Here is an 18,869-nt window from a genome sequence, read left to right on the forward strand (position 1 = left end):
TATGATGAAGTCATATGATATATGACATCTGAGTATTTTTTAAATTTTTTAAAGCTATTTACCCCAAATTAGCAAAATTATTCTTCCATGTTGTATTTTAGTTCTTGTATAGTTTTATTTTTTCTTAATCATATCTTTGATGTATATAATGTTAAATGTGAAGAAATATTCTTTGTTTGTATCTTTCAAATGGCTAGCAATTTTTCCAAACAATCTTTCCTATTTTCTTCATCATTTCTCCACTAATTTATTATATATATATTTACATACATACATATATATATATGTATGTATGTATATATATATATTATATTCTGTACGATCACATAAACTTTGGTGCTTTAAAGTTTCTCTTGAGTGATTTGTCTGTAGGTCAATTTTGCATTGCTCCAGTTATAACACTACCAGAATGTTTTTAAAATGGCAAGTTTATCTAGTAGAGCCAGATTCCCTCTTTATTATATTAGCTGTTGTTATTTTCATTAAATGTTGGAATCCCTTTGTCTGGCTGAGGAATATACTACTGCATATTTTACTAATGCATAATCATATGGACAAATGAAAGGAAAATAATATGTGGAGAAAGTAGGTTAATATATAAAATAATTTAGGGGAAATGACCTATTTGCATTTATACAGGAAAATCCTCTTTATTTAGGAAACTCCTTTAGGAAACTTGAAAATTTCTTTTATGTAGGTTTGTGCATTTCTATTTCTTGTTTTTCTTATTTCTAAATATTGCTTATTTGTAGCAGTTATAAATTGCAATCTCTTCACGTCGGGGTTTTTAGCCTCCATCTCCTCCTGACCAGCGGGAGAAGCGGGGAAAGGACGCCCTGACCAGGAGGAGCCAAGAAAGGTAAAGGTCGACTGGCAGCCTGCACCCAGCCCTCCTTTGCCAGAGGACAATCAGAGGCACCAGGGAGAGGAGTCAAAGCAGGATCTCATTTAATGAGGAAGTACACACAGCTTATATACTGCACAGGAGCCAATCAGAATAAAGGTCAGAGAGGTGGAGCAAGTTCACCGTGTACACCCATCCCATAGTCAGTAAGGGAAGGCACAAGCTCTCCTGAGGGCAGAAGAGTCCTGGACCTATCCTGGAGGTGGTCTGCCTCCTCTGTCACCACCCACATCACCACCTCCTGGCTGGAACCTTCCCAGCCACATGTGCAGCCTCAAGACCAGGAAGCAGGCAACTCTTTTTCACATCTCTTTTTCTTATGGTGTGTGAATGTTATCCTGAGCCTTACACTAGCTAGACAAGTTCTCCATCTCTGAATTACACTCCCAACCTCTCCTAGTCATATCTTCTGAGAATAATGTTTAGAAAATTAATGATCATTTTATGTCTTAAACATTTAATTTTGTGTTTTTCTATTGATATCTTTAAGTTTCCAGATATATATTATAATTTTTAGTTACTAATTTTTACTTCTATTTATAATGTTTCTCCATTGTGTTTCTCCTAATTATGCTTTTTCATTCTATTAGAATAACTTTAAACCTTATTGGTAATTGTAGAATTTGTGTCTTGTTCACTAATTTTATGAGGATATATTTAAATGCTTTATGAAGAAGAATATCAATACTTTGGTGTTAGGAGTCATGCGCCTTTCATCATTTATGAAAATATTAATCTCTTCTTAATTGATTTAAAATAGTTATAAAACCTTTTTGGTATCTTATAACAAAATGTGTCTCTATGGACATAAATAAGCATAAATATAAATCCTGATATCCAACTATCCCTGCATTCTGGGCATGATTCTCAACAATAATATTATGGCATTTTTTGCTGTATCAAGTAACTCAATTTATCAACATTTTATTTCAAAATTTTGCTTTCATATCAGAGAAATAAGCCTGTAGTTTTAATTTTTTATCCTATCTTGTGTATTAGTGTTATATTTTAGTATCATGATGAATTCAATGAAACAAGCAAAAAAAAGAAAAAAGAAAAAGAACCCTGCATTTTCAATCACATAGATCTATTTGTTAATTCCATTGAACTCTAAATAAATTTACAGAAGATAAAAATAATATAAATTACCTCAAGAACTTCCATGGGTTATGAAAATTTCTTTTTTAATTAAATAGCACAGATCTTACGAAACCAAATAAATCTTTACTTTAGAAATAATGGCATTTGGGGTATGGCTGGTGATAGGTTGATCATCAGGATTGATGAAGTTAATCCAACAGACTTTAGCAAAACTCTTTCTTAACCCTTCCATGACTCTTGCCCAGTTTCACATCTGGTGGTTTTTCTTGGTTGGTACGATTTGCCTGTATTGTTTTACTTAAAACATATTAACTTCTATGAGTCAAGTGGTATGTGTGGGGACACTGTATATATTTTCAGATATATATTGGTTGGTGTGAAGTTAATTTCAAAATGATAGAAAAATAGGAGACCCAACTAGTAAACACAAAGATAAATGAGTTTGGTGATAGCTATATTATAGAGCATATAGTCATAATTATATCGTATTATAATTTGTCTTTCATTGATGTACAAACAAATCAATCTTTTCTCACCTTGTATGAAAAAAAAGCAATCTCTGTTTTATTGACACTTAAATACTTCTGTACAGTGGCCATCATCCTCTTTTATGACACCACAATAATTTGTCACTAGTATCACCAATTCTAGACTAGTGATTAAACTATTTCAAAATCATGATATTCTTAGTAAATTGCCATGGTTTTCCAATTATATTCTTTTAAGAGGGTTAGATTCACTTTGAACTTCTGAAATGAAAGGGTTGCTAAGGCAACTAGATTTGATTTGCAACAAAAATTAACACTGTAATAGGGCAGCATTTCAATGAACCTTCTTATTTTTTTAAATGTCCTTTGAATTTACATATGTTAAATAAGGTAAGTATACTTTCAATCTGATCTAGCAGAAGCAGAAATGGAATTTAGTAAAAAAATAAAAAGTATCTACACCTTGAACTTAATTGAACTCATTTACTAAGCTAATAAATTTGGACACCTCTGAATGCTTGAGGACATAAAGAATATACATTATTATTTAAACAGTCTATAAAAAGTAAAATTAAGAAATGTTTTTGGCTTAAATATTTTGTACTTTGTGAATTCAGGTTTGCATTTGTTAAACTCACTTTTTTATCATTTGCTTCCATAATCTCTAAATAATTTTCATTATATTTGCTAACTGGGCTGATATCTTGATTAACCAAGTGCAGATATTAATCTGAACAATAAGCTTACTTCGCATTTCAGAATGGTCCTCAGAATTCACAATGCTAAAGAAAAAAAACTTATTTTCCAAAAAGTGCTAAACTGTTTTGGTGATTTACTTCTCTTAAATTAAAGTAAGTAGGATAATTTCTTAGCTTCTTAAAGTATTTCTCCCATCTCAAATAAGAGGATAACAGAAATTTGTTAAAATCTAGGATTGAAGTGATAGCTAGATAATGAAACTGTCTGTCAGTGAGGCCAAAGACATGAATACAGACTCCACAAGCTTAAATTTCTTGAAGCTTGTGTTTCCTGATTATTTCAGAAACATCTTAATTGATGAATTTATGTGTAGTATCAACATGAAATCCAAAGGGTTTTGCAGGAGTAGATTTGTCAGACTGTTGGCATCTGAAAGTGTACATTGCTAAGAGGTCTGTGTGAAGTAGCAACAACAGCAACTTAAGCAGATCAATACAGATGCTCTGTGAATTCTCAGGGATGTAAAAAATAGACAGATAAATGGTCTTCACAAAAAGTTGAGCAAAATTAAGAAATGACAACTGAGTTTCCTGTAGCCATGTAGGGATATGAAAGTAAGGGTTTAATTTCAGAGCAGTATGCACTCATGACCTTTGGTTACACAGTAAACTCTAAGGCTTTCACTCAGTGCTGCAATAATCATGAATTCACTAAGAATAGTAACTAAAACTGACACAACTGAGTGAGCTTTTTTATACAGATATTACCAGAATTAGAGAAGATTAGTCCTTTAAATATAAGAAACTGTTTTTGCTATTATTAAATGACTTCAATACAAATTCATTTGTGTAATTTAATTACCATGTTCATATTATCTCACTAAGAACAAGTCCAGAAAAATGTAATTTGGCTTTTTATTTATTTATTTTAATTTATTTGCTTTGTAGATCTGGATGGTTATACATAGCTTTTTTTTTTTTTTTTTGCATCAGGTATTGAACTCAGGAGCACTAGACCATTAAGCCACATCCCCAGCCCAATTTTGTATTTTATTTACTGACAGAGTCTCACACTGAGTTGCTTATCGCCTCGTGCTGCTAAGGATGGCTTTATACTAGTGATCCTCCTGTCTCAGCCTCTCAAGCCACTGGGATTACAGGTGTGCACCACTGTGCCCAGCTAATTTGGCTTTGTATAAATGTTATTAGGCTAATCATATTAGATCAATAAAAGATCTTCGAATTTTCAGAGTGAATTGAGCAGGAAGTATAGCCCACTCCACTTCTGGTGGCCACACCTAACTATTAAATTATTTTGCTTAAATTATGATTAGAACTAAATATTTGGTAAATTATCCATGTAAAATAAATATTTTTAATGAACACTGACAAATCAGATGATTAGATTAGAACAAAAAGGTCTTCATGCCTTTTGATTTCACAAAATATTTTGTTATAATCTCTATTACTATAGGTTTAAGAATTAATATTACAAAAATGTTAATTAAATGCAAAATAACCACTAAAGGAAAAGACCCACAACAACTTGGATCTTCTTCTATTATCTTTGTTGACACACAGACTTGATGTTTTGCAAAGAAATCATTTGTTCTGCCTTAGTGAAGCTAATTATTCTCAGCATGCAATCACTGTTTCAAATTGCAAAAGGCACATCAGCCTCTGCTGTATGTTGCCAGAATTAAAACCCAATCAAATGAGATAATGAAGTGCATACAAAGAATATGATCTCACTTTTGCAATGCAATAATAGTGAAAACCATTTAAAGAAGTGTTGCAAAACTCATAATTTGCAGAGAAGAACATGCTGTAAAAGCAAATGTTTACTGTGCATTTTAAGTATGTACTGCTTAGAGGTAAGCATTAGGTTTATTTATATTGTGGTGAAGTTTTTTCAACCCCTTCCTCACCGCCCACCTGACAGTACCAGACGCTGAACCCAGGGGTACTTTAGAACTGAGCTATATATTAATAACCCCACCCCATTTTAGTTTTTTTAAATCTTGAGACAGGCTTTCACTAAGTTGCTAAGTCTGGCTTCAAAATTGTCATCCTGCTGCCTCAACCTCCCAAGGCAATTTTTTAATGATTGAGAAATAGGGTGGCTACCTGGTTACAGTGTTGCACTCCTGTAATCCCAGCAACACAGTAGGCTGAAGCACCAGAGTAGCAAGTTTGAGGTCTGCCTGGGTAACTTAGACTATGTCTCAAAAAAATAAGAAGGGCTGAGGAGGTAGCTTGAATCTTTGGTTCAATTTCCAGTACCCCACACACACAAAGAATATAAGTTCAATATAAACCACATAAATTTTTTAGTTAGTTTCACAGAAAATTATAATCCATATTAAGTCTATCATAAACATATGTGCTCATAGGCATTGAAATGAAAAAATATTAAGACATTGATTATTAAAAATGGACTAACATTATTATTCCTCTGTATTTATATGATCTGAAAAAGAATGAAATATATCAGTGTTCTTATTCATTAAAACATACCATTTGTGCTAATGTCAACTGTAACATATTACCCATTTAAAAATCTACTTATTCTTTTTCTGTGAAACCTTCTTTTATAAGGAGACATGATTCATTAGTAGCCGTATGATTGCATAATAAGCTAGTGAAATATAATTGAGTTTAGATCTATATTTCATTTTTACTAAAGAGAAATCTCTTGTAATTTAAATCTGTTGAGTTATCACTTTTTTGTTGTTGTCTTTTTTTTTGTTTTCTTCCACAGAAACCATTGTCAGTGTTGCCTCTGTTGTCCCCACCAACACCTCCTTTCAAATCACATAGGGTGAAATTAAGATGGATTATAGGTTTTGTACCTTGCTTGTCATAGAAAAGACCAGAGTAACTTTCTCTTTTAGCTGCCAAGAATGTGCAGTCATCTCAGCAGCTCAGAAAGTGAAAACAGCAGGATTCAAACATCAGCAATGACAACACAGAGAGCATGAAGTTTGTGCTCATTACACACTGTGGGGCTGCCTATCTGGGCAGTTTACTCTGCAAATTACCAGTTCAGGATAATGGCCACTTACGTGCCAATGCTATACCAAGGTTATTAATATATCAATGAACTTTCCTCTTGGCTCTGTCTTTCTTCATATTATATTTTATCTTTGTATATGTAATGTTGGCCATGCACATTATGTGGTCCAGATTTTGAGGAAAGGGGAATGTGACTACAATATACAGCTCCAACTTAGTGCCCAGCATACATGAAGGCTCAGTGACTGATGCATGCTGTAGAAGTCACTGTATTCCCAGAATCTGACATGGTGCTAGTTACATAGGCACTCACCAAATATTTTCCCATTAGTTACATTAGTAAATTTTCAGTGAAGGTTTGATATGGGAGACATAATGGAGATTATTAAAAACCTGTGACTTAATTATACATGTTCATATTATACATTCTTGCATACTACTATGTCATGACTCAGTAAGCACTGGAAAGAGTTCAGATCTAGATCATGGGCATGCATGTTTTTGATGGTGTTACTATTTAGTCAGTGTTAGATTCCAATTTCTAATTTGGACTAAACATTGAGCAATTTCAGAATATTCAAGCAGGCAAGATGTGGTTTCTTTCACTGTTCTTTTAAGAGACATGTGTTTATAAATACATTTTGTCCTCACTATTAGCCCTCTTATGTTAAGTATTCACAACAATTTGGTAAGTGAAATATGTTATCAATGAAATGGTCCTGTCTCCTAATAGTTTTGAGCAGCTGATTTTATTCATATTGTATCTTAGCTGCTTTTGTTCATGTCTTTTTAAGTTGAGTCACATAACATGGAATGGTCACCTATTGTTCATCCAATTTGGCCAAAAAAGAATTTTAAAATACTCTGATTTTTTTCTTTTTATTCTCTTCCAAAACTTACTGCATTTTCTTCTATTGCATCCATTACCATTTGAAAAAATAATTGTTTTCTTTGTACATAGAAAAATAATGCAATTGTTATATACTGAGATAGGTTAGCATCTATATCTCAAGGGAAAAACTTTTGAAAGTAGCAGAACTGCCAGTAGCAATTAATTAGAAAGCTTTTCATACTGTTTTCAGTTATAGACATGTACTAGCAGTTTGAGAAAATTGGTAGTGACGGCTGCTGTCACCACAGGGTGGTACAATGGATTGAGTTAATTTACTGACATTTACTTTTTTTTTTCCTCAAATTGTCATATCTTTATCTCACACTGAACTTGGTTTATATTGCCAAATGGTGAATTCAACATAAATATAGTTTTGATTGAATTATAACGCATGGTGTGTGAGATCTAAGCACAATTAGTCCACAAGAGTGAATACATCTTACACTTAGGAATGACATGATGCATTGAACATTTGATCTCTTTTCACCACCTACTATGTATAAAGAAAGGCTGATCTTTTCTATTCTAGAAAGCAAGGAAAGATGTATTGACTTAAAATATCAGCAAGACTTGCACAATTATTTAACAGGTTTTCTAGAGTAAGAATAACTTTTACAACATATTTTAATTGCAAAAGCAAGGCATGCTTCACTCTTTTAGTTCATTCAGAGGGGTGATCGTGTATGCTACGCTAGTTAACTTTTCATTGCTGTGACAAATATCTGGAAAAAAAAACAACTTGGAGAAGAAAAGATAGATAGATTGATTGATTGATTGCAACTGAATCCAGGGGCACTCTACCATTGAGCTATATTTCAGCCCTTTTTATTTTATTTTTGAGACAGGGTCTTGTTAAGTTCCTGAGGATGGCCTTGAACTTTCAATCTCCTGGCTCAGCCTCCTGAGTCGCTGAGATTACAAGCATGCACCAGCATGACCAACAGGAAGAAAGACTTACTTTTGGCTCATGGTTTCAGAGGTTGTAGTCTATGGTCAACTGGCTTTGTTGCTTTTGGCCCAAGATGAGGCAGAACATCTTAGCAAAAAGTTTTGGAGCAAGGATGCTTGCCTCAGGGCAGGCAGGAAACAGAAAGAAAAGAAAGGACCAGGGGCAAATTATATTCCCTAAGGTAATACCCCATGCCTCTATCACCTCTCAGGAGTCTGTTCCAGCTATCAATGGATGATTTCACTGATGAAGTCAAAACCCCTCATGATCCAATCATATTCCCAAATCCCCACCTCTGAACATCGTTCCCTTTAACACATGAATCTTTAGAGGGTGCTTCAAATACAGACTATAATATGTCAAGATTCCTCTATTTCTTTCTTTTCTTTCTTTCTTTCTTTTTTTTTTTTTTTTTTTGGAACTGGGGATTGAACTCAGGGACACTTGACCACTGAACCACATCCCAAACACTATTTTGTATTTTATTTAGAGACATGGTTTAGCACCTCACTTTTGCTGAGGCTGACTTTCAACTCAAATGCCCACAACTGATTAGTGGGTAGAGAAAATGAGTTATATCCATACATTAAAAATATTCAGTCATGGGCTGGGTTGTGGCTCAGCAGTAGAGTTCTTGCCTTGCACATTGAAGCGCTGGGTTCTGTCTTCAGCACTACATAAAAATAAATAAAGGTATTGTGTCCAACTACAACAACAACAACAAATTCAATCATAAAAAGGAATAAAGTGCCGATTCATGATACCTATGAATGAACTTTAAAACTGGATATTGAGTGGAAGACGGTATTCACAAAGGCCATGTATTGTATCCTTCAATTTATATCAAACATTTAGGTAAATCCATAGAGATAGAAAGGCTAGTCGTTGCCAGGGCCTAGGGGACACGCAGAATGGAAGTGACTGCTAATGGGTTTGAAATTCCTTTTTAGCTTAATGAAAACATTCTGAAATTATATGATGGAGAAGATTGTACAAATCTGTGAATGAACCAGTAGATTGTATTCATCCATTCATTCGTTTGATTACTGGAGCATTTTAACAACAAGCTACATCCTCAGCCATTTTTTAATTTCTTTTTTTTTTTCTCTCTTAAGATAGGGTCTTACTGAGGCTATTTTAGAACTTGTGATCCTCCTGCCTCAGCCACCTGAGTCATGTATTACCATATTCATGAAGTCTATTTTTTTGTTGTTTCTTTTTCTTTTTTCTTTTTGCAGTGCTGGGGATTGAATGATCTAAAATGTGTTATGCATGCTACTAGGAAAGCACAGTGCCACTGTGCTTTGTCAGCCCTAATGAGTTCCTCTTATCATATATAAATCATATCTTAATAAAATTATAATTTAAATTGACATAAGGCCTATAAAACAACAAAATAACAGATATAAATCTAACCAATAATAATTGCATTAAATGTGAATGAACAAAAAATTATAAATCCAAAGGCATAGATTGTTGAATTTGATAAAAAACAAACTCAACTATATGCTGTCTTTAACAGACATAACTGAGGTTCAAATATACATGTAACTTGAAATTAAAGGATACAAAAACAGTAACCAAGCAAAGATTAACCAAAAGAGAATGGGAGAAGCTATGTTATCAGAAAAGGTAAGCTTCATGACAAGAAACAATAGAGACAAAGAGTCTTTGCTAATGTTAAAAAGAGCAATATGTTAGGAATCTATAACAATGCATGTGTACACACTGCGGCAGCAGACTTCCAAATATATGACACAAAAATGAACAGAACTTAGTGTGATCAAGGACCCAGAACTAACTTTAAAATTTTAAAACTTATATGAAAAACAAAAGTGTTAAATCAGTAACATAAGATTCTACCTCAAGAAACTAAGGAGAGCAAACTAACCATTCCCTGAAAAGCATTAAAAAAAAAAAAAGGAGAGGAAAAGAAACAATAAAATTAGTATGTAAATCAATGAAATAAAAGAATTTTAAAAAATAGAATAAAATCAAACCAAAAATTTCTTCTGTGAAAAGAAGTTAGACTGACCACGAACAATGGGAATAAAAATGAATCTTCAATATCAGAAATGAAAGAAAAGGAAATAAACAACCCGTCTTTATATTTCAAGGGAAATTAAGAGGAGGAGGAAAAGAGAAAGAAGAAGAGCCCAAGGATACAAGGAAAAGGAAGTAATAAAAATCATATCAGAAATAAATCAAGTAGAGAGTAGAAAAACAATAGAAAAAATTAAACCACCAAAACTGAGTTGGTTTTTTGAAAAAATAAAATTAAGAAACTGTGGCTAGATTAAGGGGGGAAAAAAAGATAGTTCAAATAAAATCAGAAATGAACAAGGAGAGGTTATAATGAATACCTCAAAGATATTATCAGGGAATATTTATTTATTAATTTATTGTGCTGGGGATTGAACTCAGGGGTACTTAATCCCCAGAACTTTTTATTTTTTATTTTGAATCAAGTTTGCACTAAGTAGATTAGCACATCCCTAAATCGTTGAGGCTCACTTTCAGCTTGTGATCCTCCTGCCTCAGCTTCCTGAGTTGCTGGGTGCTGGGTTCTATAAGCCCAGGGGGTATTATTAATAATTATATGGCAAATAGGATAGCTAGAAAAAAGTGATTAAGTTCCTAGAAATATGCATTCCAAGACTGACTCACAAAAACCTAGAAAGCCTGAGCCAACCAATAACAAATTAAAATGATAATCAATACCAATTCTTAAACTCTTCTGGAAAATAGAACACTTTCAACCTCACTTTATGAGACCAGACACTCTGAGATAAAGATATTATAAGAAAAGAAAATTGTGGGTCAATATCTCTGATGAACATAGATGCGATATCCTCAATAAAATACTAGCAAACCAAATTCAACACATCTACAAAGATTATACACCATGACCACAATGGAGGCAAGGTTTGTTCAACATATTAAATAATTCAATGTGATAAAGCACATTACCTAAATGAACTATAAAACAAATGATCATCTCAATAAATATATAAAAATATTGGACAAAGTGCAACATTCACTCATGGTTAAAACTGTCATTGAAATAGCCATAGAAGCAACTTACCTGAACAAAATAAAACCCATTTATGAAAAGCCCACAATTAACATTGTAATCAATGGGGAACAACTGAAAGATATTCCTCTAAGGTCTAGTATGAGGAAACCATACTTATTTTTTCACTTCTATTCAATATTGTACAATAAGTCCTAACCAGGGCAATTAGGTATGAAAAAAGAAATCAAAGTAATCCAAATTGGAAAGGAAGAAGTAAAATTATCTCTGTGGTCAGGTAATATATCCTATATTTAGAAAATCCTAAAGATCCCATTAAAGATATGTTAAAACTAATATAGTAAAGTATCAGGATAAAACAATCATCTTACAAAAGTCAGGAATGTTTCTATATGTCAACAACAAAACTATCCAAAAATGAAATCAAGAGAGCAATCTTGGGCTGGGGTTGTGGCTCAGTGGCAGAGCACTTGCCTAGCATGTGTGAGGCACTGGGTTCGATTCTCAGTACCACATATAAATAAATAAAGGTCAATCAACAACTAAAATAATTTTTTAAAAACAATCTTATTTATAGCAGCCTCAAAGAGTATAAAGTACTTAGGAATAAATTTAACTCATAAGGGAAAATATCTACATATTAAATACTATGACATTGATAAAACAAATTTATTGCACAAATAAGTGGAAAGATACCTCATGTTCATGAATTGCAAGGCTTAATATTATTTAAATGTCCATACTACACAAAGTTACAAGCTGAACACAATCTCTCTCTTAAAATTTATATGTAATCACAAAAGACCCGGTAGCAGAAACAATCTGGAGAAAGAAGAATGAAATGGGAACATCACCTTCTGAATTCAAATGATATTACAAAGCTATAATCTTCAAGAAAATATTGATAATACTTGCAAAAAAAAAGCAGGTATAAGAGCCTCAGGATGTGGGTAGCTCAGTGGTAAAGCACTTGCCTAGCATGTGGGAGATTCTGAGTTTGATCCCAGCTCCAAAACCAAAAAGAAGCCACCACCACCAAGAAAAAAACAATAGATGCATGAAATAGAACAGAGAGCCCAGAAATAAACCTATGAATATACAGCAACTAACTTTCAACAAGGTGCCAAGATTACACAATGAAGAAAGGAGGCAAGGTTTATTCAACATATGCAAATCATTTAATGTGATATAGTACATTAACAAAATTAAATATAAAATGGGGTTTATAAAAATAAGTAGAATTGGAAAAACTGAATGTCCTCATGCAAAAGAGTAATATTGGGTCCTTATATGACTTATAATAATGCAAATGGATACAAGGCTGAAATGTAAGACTTGAAACCATAAAACTCCTAAAAAAAAGGATGTAAATCCCTTGATGTAAATCTCAAAAGGATAGGAAGCAAATAGAAAAATTAAAAAGTAGGATTACAGAAAATTATAAAGCTTCTACACATTAAAGAAAATAATAACCAAAATAAAATTTCAACCTACAGATTGGAAAATATTTTCTGTTAAAGCTTATAGAACCTAATGCTTTTTATTTACTTTTTTTGTAAACTGACAGATAAAGTTTTGTGTATTTATTGTGTACACCATATTTAGAAATATGTCTTATGGAATGACTAAATTTAGATAGGTATAGGCTTTACCTTATAAAGTCAACAATTTTTGGTAAGAAAGTCTATAAATCTGATAAGGGATTAATATCCAACTATGTATCTAAGAAACATAATATCAAAAATAAAAGCAAGTAACTCAGTTAAAGACAAAGGAATAGAATAGAAATTGTTCTCAAAAGGACATACAACATAAAATAGTCAACAGACTTATGAAAAGGTACTTGGACCTCATCATGTTGATGGAGATGCACATTAAAGCCACAGGGAGGGACTTGGGGGATAACTCAGTGGAAGAAAGCTTGCCTAGCATGTATATGGCTCTAGGTGTGAGCCACAGCATCAGAAAAAGAAACACACACACACACTGAGGTATTACTTCATATGTATAATCTTGTTTTATGTTCTGGTCTCTTTGATCAAATAATTGCAAAACCTAGCCCCTGTGAATTCTCTTTTGGCCTTCACCAATATGGCCTGGCCAATACTTGGGGATCCTTTGCTATCTGGTCTTTTTGCCCTGCTATCAGGCTCAGCAAGTCCTAAGCAGCTTCATACTGCAACTTAACCATCAATTTGTAATCCACAAGAGGAGACCAGGATTGGTTGTGAGGTTGGCCTGGCAGGAATGTGCCAGCTTTTAATAGAGATGAATGGGCCACTGCTGCAGGCTTTGAGAGTTTAGAGGATCCTGGGAGCCAAACCTTTGGGACATCAACCCAAATGAACTTGTCCCATGTATTAAGTCCCTGATTTTTCCCAGTGGGACTCTGATCTTAACACTCTTGCCTTGGTTGATCATTCAGTTATCTTTGAAGTTATCTACTATTAAGTTTTCAGTTTAGTCCTCAGGTTTTTCTGCTCCATCACTGCATGAGACAAGGATCTCTTTTTAAGATATCAAAGAGGACTTCCACTCTTCGTATTTCATTTTCATTATTTGCAAATGGCCAAGACTTTTTACATTATCACTCTATAGACATCAACACAACTAATGATAACTTGCCAGTTTTATTGTCCTTGTACATGTTCCTCTATAATTCTCAAATGTCAGAATCATTGCCTTTGGCCACAGTGTTCTCTCTGGAAACATTTCCCCATGTCACCACTGGTGAATTCCGTAAGCAGTTTTGGTGCTGTGAGGCCAAAGGCTCTATTGGATCTGAACCAAAATATTGTTAGTTTTTACCTGATAGACAAAACAAGGGTCCAACTGCTCTCAGTAGATATTGTTTAATAGGTTACTTATTAATAAAATGGAGAAATCACAAGATAAATTTTCTATAAATCGATATGAAATTTAGAATCTGTCTTCCTCTCACTATACAAAGTTACAAATCTGCGAACCAGTCAGCCAACCAACAGATATGGTAAAGTGTTTATAAATAAAATGGTACTAGAAGAAAGAGAGAGAATGAGTATTAGAGTCAGAGTTGAAAAAAAGTAAAATCTATGGCTACTTACTACAAAGATCAAAAATAAAATGTTTTATCTTTTGATAATTTGATGGGTGTGGCAAGGAAGGGGGGCATAGAAAGAAGCCTAAAATAAATTTTGTCAAACTTAAATCTTAGTCAAGTATGACACCTAGAGGATGTACAAATTGAATTCCTTTGGGGTGTTTTCTTGTTTGTTTTTGTTTTCTTCTGAATGCAAGATACACTTATTTGGGGAAATTTATTTTAAAATTTTATTTCAAAATACACATCCTTATGTATTTCCCTATGCAATATTCTATCAATGAAGTAATTTTATTTACATTGCATTGTTTATTTTATTTATAAAAATAAATGACATTAATAATTGCTTCCCTTTTTATCAAGTAGCTGAATATTTTATAATTGATTTCAAATACTGACACTAATCACAGGAAGCCATTTTCCATATGTCTGATGGGTCATGAGGTGTATTAAATGCTTATATTCTAATAAAAAGAGAAAGCATGTGTAGGTATGTATATGCCCTCATTCTCTGGAATTTAGAAATAATAGCAAAAATAACAAAGGCTAATTAAGGACATCACAGAAGTGGAAATAGGTTCAAAATTCTCTTATTTCTAAATATTAAAAAATATGATTTTCATTTGTCATCCATTGGTTTGGAAAACTTTTATAGCCCTGCCTCATTAATACTTGAACAGTTCTTCATGAAAAACGATGAATGACTTAATTCATGGCAAGCTGTACAGATGGTCAATTTAATCTGCATCCTTGAGACTTCTCATGACTCAATTTTGACATCACGTCATTAAACATTTGTGTATTATTTATATCATAATCTAGAAAACAAAGATTGCTATATCTTGCAATCTATCAATTTTATTGATAGGATTTATCCAATTGGACAGTTCCTTTCACAAAGGAACATGTGAACTTATATATTTATATATCACTTTTGTCTCCTTATAGACCCATACATTTTTGTCCTCAAGTGCAGTAATGACATTGTTATGAACAGATATGTGGCAGTGGTAAGATAAATGTTTGTATGACTTAGTTTCTATAACATTATTCAGGGTGTCTTCACTGCTAATAAGTGATTTTTTTTTTAGTGTATGTTCCCTAATCTTTGTATTAAGTTTAAATTAAGGAATCCAATTGTTGGCTATTTTCAAACACTACTGTAGAACATGTCATCCTAATTGTATAATTTAAATGGCAAGAAATGTTGACTTAAAAAGCTGACCTTGGTTCTTACAAAATACTTTAATTTGTAGGTGTAATGTTTAAACTCTTAACCAATTGAGTCATTATTATAAGGATAAATACAAAGATAAGAATCTTGAATTTTCTTTTGACATTGAGCTATTGAGTATGGCATCTGATGGCTTTGTGAAGGGCTGGATGACTGTCTTGCACATGAAAATGTACTAACTTGAATCCTCATGTTCCTTGTCCTGTCTATGTTATATAATGAATTTCCATATGGTGAATAGGTTTGGGCTTCCCAAGAAAACTTAGAATAGCTGTTATTAACAGAGTACCTCCAATGTGCATTCTCCCTGTGCCAGAGTTAGAGGATTCTCTGGACATGAACAATACCTGAGAAATATAAACAGACATGGTAGGACAATGCTTCTTGTGGAGTGGTTTTGTACAGAGTTTTCCTGAACAGGGCAGAATCCAGGAAGCAATAGCAGTCTCACTTTCCTCTGTGGTATTACTGTTGAAAGAAGTACTCCTTCTGGGAGCTGTTCATTAGGTAGGATCAGGCTTCCTTTGTATTCTTTATCAACCTATAATCTTTTGATTGTTGCCTGTTTTTTTGCCAGTGAAGAAATAGTGATCCACACTAGTTTATCTCCCCTAATCACAGACACAGAGCTAGGGTTCTCTGAGCTTTTAATTCCCTCTTAGAGGCCTAACAGAGTGAAAAGTAAACAAAGACCAAATTTGCAACCTTCTACGAAGCTAATTTCCTCTGATGTCAGAATACTTAAACAGGCAGGACCTGGGAATTATTTGATCAAACCTGCTTTTAATCTAATGCATGCAGAGGGCTGTGTCTGGAAAGCACCACAAAAATGACAAGTGTCCCCAGGGAGCCTTATGGAAGGTTTCCTCTTTCAGAAACAGTAGCTTCCTCGTTTTAAACCCCTGGGTTGCTCTGTCTTGGAGTAAATTTATAAAATTTACTCTAAGTAGTTTTCCTGCTTTAAAATTTTAATTTGATTTGGCAGAAAATTTCTAACCAGATGAGAAGAGTTTTCTTTGGCTTTATGCTTGCTGATACATTTTTTTTTTATTGACTAAGTGTCTTGATTTTAGGTTTACTAGGAAATAAATAAATAATGAACAATTATTACCGTGGGAAAGGGAGAAAGTATAAAGCATAATTTGACTTCACCCATTCTTCTATTGATACATGATATAAGAAGGTGAAAACAACAAAGAACAAAAGACACAAAACCATGTGGTTCCTAACTTAGATAATGAAAGAGGGTTTTCTACACTAAGTATTAAGAGAAATTTCTGTTAGAATTTTAAGAAAAGAGTTCACTAATTAGGAGCTATCCAAACAATGTTACTGACTTAATTTGCCCTATTGTTTCTATTCACAACTCTCTGGATACTTAGAAGTAGTGTATTTTTAACAGAGAGAGTACTTCATACCTGAAATATAATTTTATGATTAGTTTTCGTGAAATTTTATTAATGTCATTACTTAGCATTGTACATGCTTCTTAAGTATGAATTCAGTTTTAAAAAAGAGAATGGCTTACTTTGAGTTAAACAACAATGAAGAAAGAGTTTAAGTGCATTTTGACAGCAAGTAGTAGTTGTGTTGTTTTCTATATCTGATCATAGTGTTTCTCACATAAAGTAATTCAGAAGCCACAGCTTAAAAATACATTATCAACACCGATGCTTTGTGCAAATATGCACCAAGAATAACACGCCACTAGATCTACCCTTTGACTCCTTGGGTGACGATGAATTTCAATGGCAGTTATTCATCATTCTGAAGCCTGCCGGGTGATGATCCTTTTTATTGGTGTACCCTTCCAAACCTATTTCGCCGCACCATGTGCACTGGAGTTCTCTGGGCGGATATGCCCTGGCTGGGTGCTGCCTGGCGGCCGGCTCTTGCCTTCCTGGCTCCCCTTCTCGCCCTCGCGCTCTCACCTCCCCCTGCCTCCAGCCCCCTCTCACTCCTTTCGGCTCACGCCCCCCTCCTCTCTCTCCAGCTGGCGGCGGGGGCTGCGCTGCCTCCCAGACCTCACGGACCTGCTCAGTCAGCTGGGGCCCCCTGCGGACGGCTGCTTCCCTCGCTGCACGGACCTGCCACTCTGCGCGGAATGGCAGCGACGGCAGCATCCCCGCCAGCGGCGGCGGCGGCGGCTGTGTCCACCGCCACCACGGACGCTATTGTTCCCTGGTGTTAGATGCTCTTTCCCTCCTTTTCATCTGAAACGAACAATAGGAGGAAAGAGCTTTGCTTTCTGTACTCCTTGGGAAGACGTTCCGAAAGGAAAGAAAAATTCCCTGCTGAACCAACGGACTGCGAATCCGGACCCTGGAGCGGCTGCGGGCAGCATGGGGCTGCAAAGGAAGCGCTCGGTGTCCAGGAGCCGGGGCGCTGCGGGGCCACGCCGGGGCGTCCTGCAGCTGCTGCCGCTGCCACTGCTCCTGCTGTTGCTGTGCCCGGGCGCCCGCGGGGCTGCGGCGCAGAGAGAGGCGGAGGCACCCACCCTCTATCTGTGGAAGACTGGTAAGTGGCACGGAGTTGTCCCTTCCTTCCATCTTCACATGTGGGTCCAGGGTATGGAGCTGCTGGGCTCCGGAGGGGACCTTGGTGCTTCTGGATGGCCGGATTGTGCTGGGATTGTAAGATAAAAAGTATGAATCCCGCAAGCAAATTAGGTCATGTCCGATGGTCTTAGGAAAGAAAAACATAACAACTAAAGAGGCAACAGTGAGTCATTGGAATGATATTTCTCTTGCAGTTCTGCAGTTAATGAGGGCAACGCCGCACTTTCATGATGAAGTGCAATATTTTTAACCTCTGGATTCTCGTTCTATTAGGAGTTCCTAACATACATTTCTGGCAAAGAACAAGCAGTTTAGCCCCAGTCTATATTCTGTCTCTGGGCAAACAGGATGGTTAGTGCAGCAATATGTATGGACACAGAGTTGAATTTGTTAAGTATAGCTTTGTGATATGTGGGACACTTCAAAACAAGACAAGTGAGGGCAATTCTGACAGTCAAAAGCAAAGGGTACTCCAAGGCACTCACCACGAAGATTGTGCATAGTTCAATTTGTAATGAGTGACGTGACTTTTAAAGTCTATAATTATTAGGATGTTTGTTTATAAACTTTTCCTTCCTTGAGAATTCTTTTGCTTTGTTTCTCAAACAACCAACCAAAGCAATAGCTAACTGCCTCTCAGTACTTCCCTGAGAGGTGTTTGAAAGTCACGGTAAAGCAAGCGGTGACAGGCAGGAAAACAATACCAAGTGAGGAATGACCACCCCCTCTTCTGTGGGCTTGCTTTCACTGTCCATTAAAGGACACTGAGAGTTCTTCAGCCAACCTGAGACTTCCAGTGTTCATAGAAAAAAAGCAAGAGGGGAAGGATTATTTCTGTTGCTTAGAGCTGGAGATGTTTTAAGAGTTCCAAAGCAATCCCTAAACATCAACAGGGATGTGGTAGAAAGGGGGAAGTC

The 18,869-nt window shown here is 35.0% G+C and overlaps 1 protein-coding gene across 3 annotated transcripts in view; it reads left to right on the top strand.

Moving 5' to 3' along the window:
* The first annotated feature begins 17,127 nt into the window (after positions 1–17,127).
* Thsd7a (thrombospondin type 1 domain containing 7A) overlaps positions 17,128–18,869 on the top strand; it is a 399,002-nt gene continuing 397,260 nt past the window's right edge. For all 3 annotated transcript variants that reach the window (XM_078040341.1, XM_078040342.1, XM_078040343.1), the window contains exon 1: positions 17,128–17,911. In XM_078040341.1, the coding sequence (XP_077896467.1) occupies positions 17,143–17,911 (769 nt within the window). In that variant the 5' untranslated portion in view covers positions 17,128–17,142. The remainder of the gene's footprint in view (positions 17,912–18,869) is intronic.

This window comes from Ictidomys tridecemlineatus, chromosome 2 (genome assembly GCF_052094955.1).
Source record: "Ictidomys tridecemlineatus isolate mIctTri1 chromosome 2, mIctTri1.hap1, whole genome shotgun sequence".
Lineage (NCBI taxonomy): Eukaryota > Metazoa > Chordata > Mammalia > Rodentia > Sciuridae > Ictidomys > Ictidomys tridecemlineatus.